A 6,687-nucleotide genomic window follows, 5' to 3' on the forward strand; every position below is an offset into this window, starting at 1 on the left:
CGTGTGCTCTTCCGATCTATTTATTTCAACTGAGGAAGACTCTGTGCAGTCGAAACGTTTTGACATTAAATTTTCTTTAAAATTTTTATAATATGTTCTAGTGATTTTATGTCACGTAACGCCTTGGCCGAGTCTAAATTTCTAACTTGTTATAAATTTTTAATTATATCATAGTATTATTATATTATGGTATGATTTTTACTTTATTCTTCGGTATGTGAAAGATGTTTCCTTGCACAAACATTCATGAAGTAACTGTATCCTGAAAACCAGACTTTCCAATAAAGATCGAATAATATGCTCTTTTTTTGTGGTAGGCTTCAAGCCGAAAAAACCGGTTGCAGCTGTATAATCATTTATAGGAGCCTAAAACAAGCAATGCATCGTATAATATAGTTACATATTTTTGCGTAATATATCAATTTTTATCTTATAATTAATTATGTTTTATATTCTTCAATGTATTCTTTTTTTCTAAATGTTATATAATAAAAGTAAAAATATCTCTCAAATATTAGTTTAAGTAGAAATTACAATAATTTTTATATATTTACACATATTTGTTATTAAAAGATGTAACATATAGTTTTTTAATATATGTAGTGTTTTTTTTATAATTTTTATAGATAAGGAAGTTTTAAAAATAAATTTTTTAAATTTAATTACAAAAACAGATATTTTCTTGCATGAAAGAATTAATTTTATATAATAGTCTCATATTTAAAATATTATTGAAAAATGTATGATAATTTACTCTAATAAACTTACTTGCAATCCGCTGAATGCCGGAACGAAATATACTCCATCGGTATCATTGACTGAGTTTGCCACATCGGATGTTTCCGAAACATTGTTTACAATACCTACAAAATTATAAATAGAAAATAATATAATAGTGATATGAATATAAATAATGAATAGAGAATTTCTTTTAGAAAAATAAAATTTTTTTTTTTCACTTCAAAAATCTACGTGTACATATTTTATAAGAAATAGACATTTATAAATTATACTATATTATATAATAATATTAATATTATCTTGGATAATTTAATATGACTTATACATATAAATAAATTTGCAATTTTGATATATAATATCATATAAATATATAGATCTTAATAATTGAAAATTTAATAAATTACCTATTGATTTGGCCCATTCAATTAGTGTACCAGTGTCATGTGAAGCTCCTTCTGCAACATATACTAATTCTTTTCCGATTCGCCATCCGACAATTGGATAAAGTCCTAGTAATAATTTTTCAATTTAAGTTCTGTTATATTTGTTAAAATTAGTAAATTCTTTGTGATATAGAATATAAATTTGCAAAATTACCAGCAACGGATGCGTGTGGTTCTTGTCCTGTGTTAACGTTCACGAAAGTACCTGTTCCCATAGTAACCTTGAGATCGCCGGGCTTAAAGCATCCTGAACCAAATAAAGATGCTGCTTGGTCGGCCATCTAATTTTAACGAGATATTATTAGGATTAAAGGAACTTGTTAACTTCGGAATAACTCATTCGTGTATAATGTGTATTTAATAATTAACTATAATCTCTTCATCATTAAATATTTTTAAACAAAGATTTGCTTATATTAAATTACTTACTGAGCAACAAATTGGAATTTCAACTCCGAATATGTGTTTAGGTGTAACTCCGAAATCGCCTGCTGTATCAACTACTTCGGGAAAAATACTTTGAGGCAATTTTAAAATATTTAACCCCCAACTGGCCCATTCCATTGTAAATGGATCAAAAATACCAGTAGCTGAGGCACTTGAAACATCCATTATATGCTTTCCTATAATAAATAAATCAACTATCAATCGACTATAATATATAACGAATAAAAATTAATATTATTACTATTACCGTTATTTTTATTATAAGAAGAGATTTGTGTTATATATAACATTTATAAACAGTAACTGTTATGGAATAATTATTACATATACATATAAAGTTTTACGAGAGAAATATCATTTAACGCTGTTATGAAAATTGTAAGATACGATAGTAACTTTAAAAGAAAAATGCAAAATATTGTTTTACCTGTTAATTTATATAAGAGCCAACAATCCACACCTCCAATTGCCACTTCTTCATTATTAGACACAGCTTCTCGGAGACCCGGTACATTCTGGAGAGCCCACACTAATTTTAAGGTTACCTGCAAATCAAAGAGAAGTAAATAATAATTCTAGACCACCAATAATTATTTAAAAATTATTGAACAGATTTACTAGTTCTATTAAGTCATAATTTGCAAAATTATGTTAATAAAAGTCTGATAAAATACGACGATATAACATGATCGAGATTACAGACAGAAAATTGACTGGTAAAGCATCTCAACCTGCACGTTCATAAATTTCAGTATGCTGCCTGCCAGAAATCGTTTTCTTCTTGTAAATGTGTACAAGAGACCCGCGCCCAGTCTTAAACCCTTCATCGTTATCGACCGGTTCCATTCCTCGACTAAGTTGGCCGCTCGTTGATCCTTCCATATTATAAACCTGAAACAACAATCGTAATCATGAAATTTCGTTCAAAGCAAAATATCTTTATTCTTCGTCGCGTTTTTTTTGTGTGGCACTCTTACCTGTGATAGTATTTTCCAGTTTTCAAATTCCAAGTAATAAAACTGGCGCGTTGCGACGAAATTCCAATGCAAGCGATATCTTTCAGGTCGATCCCACTATCTGCAATCATAAATAAAGCGACTTGCTCTAATTGCGTTATGCATGAGAAATATTAAGCTGTGAGATAAAACAGAAAATAAGCTAAATATATAAAGAATATCAGTCAGTCACATACGAACGGCAGAAACCAAAGCTAAGATATGTATATATATCTCTACTTTTTCTTCATATCTATTTTTAAATTTCTCTTTGTGAACAAAAATGGCTCTGTGTAAAGCATAGGTGACATAGCTAAATATTTGAAATGATATACCAGCGTAGAAAGATACTCGCATGAGTTCTTATTTAAAGAAAAAGAAAAAGCATTCCGTCATTAGATCAGATCAATAAAAAAAATTTTTTTGTTTGATCAAATGAAATGCAACTTCAAAAAAATCTGAAAATATAAATTTAATTGAAATAGTGAAATCATAGATGAATAGCAAGCATCTATTAATTTCTTACTTTCGATGCATCCGATTGGCGTTCATCTCGGTTTATGGTGGACATCTCTAGAAAAGACAGTTCGAAATACAGAAATGAGGTTTGCCACAATTTCGATGAGTAGCCAAAGATTCAACTTAAGCCAACACTGATTATATTTGACGTTATACGTAAAAATTTATGAATCAATAATTTTATTTACAAATTAATATTAATTAATTATAAAAATTGAAAAGTTCAGCATATTAGCCATCTTTTGTAACATTTATAATATTTACATTTATAAACTCTATAATAAAATTAATAAGATTTATTTATCTATAATTAGTGAAGAATTAAGATCAATCGCGGCTCAAATTGAAGCTTTATGTGTCTCCTGAAAATGCGTGAAACCAAATTTTTCTGTGTTCATCCATTCCAGATTATGAAGTTTCAAGAAGATTCGCGTGCCTCTCAAAAACAATTAATACATCCTAAATTTTTATACACTTCTTTTCATTTATCACTCCTTTGGAAATTACAGATGTTGCAGGACAGATATGTGTACAGACGGGGACACTAATGCCTTAACACTCGAAGTTGCGAGTATATCGAGCATATTCCAATCAGAAACGCGTCTTCAGAGCGCGTTCCAATGAGAAACGCGTTCTTCTCTTATCGCGTAACTTCAAGTGTTAAGGCATTAGTGTCCCCGTCTGTACATGTATGAAACCGCATATAGACTTTGTTTTTTTCTATTTAGGATTGATTAAGAAAGAGTTTATTAAATTAAAACATGACGCTATTAATGACTTACGATCAAATGTATCCTTGATTACTTTTACTATAATCTGCCATAGATGATCGGGATCTATCTCCACAAAGCCAGGCTCTGGATAAATCAGATTTACCTAAATTGGAAACAGAAAATTTTATTTTTATTTTATCTTTACTTCATATATTTAATTAGTCATCAACTTAATTTACTTAATAATAACTTTCAAATTGCAGTTTAACATTTGCCGTCGAGGAAAAATATCAATAAAAGTTTTAAATTGTATACATTTTAATTTATAAGTCTTAAATACTATTATGTAATATAATTACATACTATTATATAAATACTAATAAATACTATTATATAAATATTATTATGCTAAAATAATGAAATATTCCATAAAAAATTTGAGAAAGGAGAAAATCAAGGAAAAGTTTAATCTATCGATCTCTTTAAAAAACATTTCAAAATCAATCATGTATACATGCCAATCAATTTATAGATATTTATATCATATATGTATAATGCACTTTACAACAAAATATTTCTCAATTTATTTAAATATTTGTTAATTGGTATAAATTGAGTTGATTGGTATAAATTGGTATAAATTACTATTCGACTAATTATGATTTAAAAAATTTTAAGAAATTTACGGCATGTGTGAAATGGAAATGGCTATTGAAAATATTCTATTTCTTATAACAACATGACCTTGTATACTTCAATCAATATTCAGCATTTATAAATGAGTATAGTCTGCGTTAAGATGTTTTAGTATAGTTCGATTATATCTGACTTTAGTCCGCGGGACATACTAAGAAGCACCTTTACACTGCAACACTGCAGTAACCGCAATAACCTTGAAAGCGTACTATCTTATTATATTTCCTTTCGCTTTTCTCTGTGCCTACAGTGATAATGTTTTCACTTGAGAGAAACTGTAGTCAATTTACTTAAAAAAAGACATCCTTCCTTCAGCGGAATACGCACACACACAACTTTCATAGATCTATTTATACTTGGTAGAGAATGTTATCATGTTTCGTGATAATTTAGAGATAAATAGCAAGACCGTACCGCTTAAAATTACAGAGATAATTTTTCATGCCCCTGACAGGAAATGAATTCTGTTATTATTTACGTTGACGTCATTGCACAAAGTCCTTTGCAAACTCATCGTAAAAGATATTATTATTGTCTCGTAGTTAAAAAAAACAAGTGTGTTGCGCGTTTTTTGTAAGATTTGTTATTCATGTAGTAAACGACGTATGTATGTAAAAACTGAGATTAACATTAAAAAGAGAGATACAAACAAATTATTTTCGTTCATTTCTCATTCGATGAATTATTGATAAGCGTAAGATTATTAATTACAGACGCGCTAAATATTTTACATACGACGCAAATATGTCATTGATTTAGTATTAATTCCAACTTAACAATCTTATTTCAGCGTCTCATTAAAACAAATTAAAGTGAAATATATTTCACTTTAATTTCTATTCGTGTAAAATATTGTATATTATGTGTATGTATTATATCATAAAATAATTGTGCGTGACAATGATAAGTGATATCGGATTTTTAAAAATGATATCTAAATCTTTCTTGATCTTTATCTTTCATAATCTCTCGTGGGATCCAAAAATTACATAAATTATTATATAATTAGCTTCAATTTCAGTTGAATCATGTGGAATATTTAAATTCGAATACATAAATTTCCAATTCACATTTACAATTTATCATCCGAGTTTATTATAGGGAATTTTTTGTAACAAACCTTTTCTACTGAAGAAGCTACCGTGATCGCCTTCTCATTCAAGATGTGAAAACGCACCGTAGTGGTACCAACATCGAGCGCCCCGACGTATCTCATGATAATGCTTCGCTCTTTCCCAGCAAATTCGAAAACTCCACGTTGAATTTATTCACGTATATATGCATTCGCACTCAGCCTGATGTACCGCTGGATCGCGACGCCTAGCACCGACTGGTATCGATTAATATTCGCTGTGCAGCCTTTACCTCGATTAATACAAACAACAATAGAAGGAGAACTGAAAGAGGAGAACGCTGTACACGCGATGTAAATTAAATTAATGACTCGACCAGTAATCGACTCAAATTAAAATATGTTGAGGCACGTTCGCTTGTCGTGACTCGACCGTGTTTTCACGTCTGGTAGAAGGTTTTATCGGGACTGCAGTACGGCGTCATATAATGAAGCGATGAACTCCCGGCTCGTATTCGCCGGCAGCACGGAATGAGTGGGGCATATATGACAGATTATCGGAGCGAGTGTACCGCGTCGGGTCTACTTCTTGTAGATTATGGCTGAAACACGCTGGCTCAAAAGTCGCCGATTAAATTCATCTACTCATGTTTTCCGCCACGCAAGTCTAATCGATGCTCTGACTCAGAGAAACGTACCGTAACTACTACGGCCGTTTAACGTTAGCTATAGCCGCGATCAATGTATCACTCGAAGGATTTTATAGTTTATCAATATTTGAAAAATATATCTTTTTGTTAAAAATTTTATTTTATAAAATTTTTCTTATAATAAATTGTGATAAAAGTTGAATTATCAATCTGAGATTTAGAAAGCCTAATCATCATAGTTTATAGACACGCTAAATATTTTACATATATAGGTACGACGCAATTTTTGTTTCTAGTTTTGTATTTCTAGTTTGATCGAAATAACAAAATTTTACTCTAGAATTAATTTTTACAGCTCAAGATTAACTTTTATTTTTTTAAAGATATTTAGAAACGAATATTAAAAACTTC

The 6,687-nt window shown here is 29.8% G+C and overlaps 1 protein-coding gene across 1 annotated transcript; it reads right to left on the reverse strand.

Annotated features, from left to right (window-relative positions):
- Positions 1 to 173: 173 nt before the first annotated feature.
- Positions 174 to 6,135, reverse strand: LOC105459738 (putative glycerol kinase 5). The gene is made up of 10 exons (XM_011705980.1): positions 5,675 to 6,135; positions 3,928 to 4,021; positions 2,609 to 2,708; positions 2,363 to 2,522; positions 2,059 to 2,176; positions 1,614 to 1,807; positions 1,339 to 1,465; positions 1,146 to 1,250; positions 769 to 863; positions 174 to 366 (listed from the first exon to the last, which is right to left on the reverse strand). Exons 1-10 carry the CDS (start codon positions 5,768 to 5,770, stop codon positions 199 to 201), a joined length of 1,257 nt encoding a protein of 418 aa, XP_011704282.1. The 5' UTR covers positions 5,771 to 6,135; the 3' UTR covers positions 174 to 198.
- Positions 6,136 to 6,687: the final 552 nt, after the last annotated feature.

The sequence above is a fragment of the Wasmannia auropunctata genome, unplaced genomic scaffold, assembly GCF_000956235.1.
Source record: "Wasmannia auropunctata unplaced genomic scaffold, wasmannia.A_1.0 LD334044.1, whole genome shotgun sequence".
In the NCBI taxonomy this organism is placed as follows: Eukaryota; Metazoa; Arthropoda; class Insecta; order Hymenoptera; family Formicidae; genus Wasmannia; species Wasmannia auropunctata.

Coding starts and splice junctions, on each gene's coding strand:
- LOC105459738 (XM_011705980.1), bottom strand. CDS start 5,770: ATGAGATACGTCGGGGCGCTCGATGTTGGTACCACTACGGTGCGTTTT. Junction 1,808..2,058: donor GCTCTTATATAAATTAACAG/GTAAAACAATAT, acceptor TATTTATTATAG/GAAAGCATATAATGGATGTT. Junction 367..768: donor CGGCATTCAGCGGATTGCAA/GTAAGTTTATTA, acceptor TGCTTGTTTTAG/GCTCCTATAAATGATTATAC.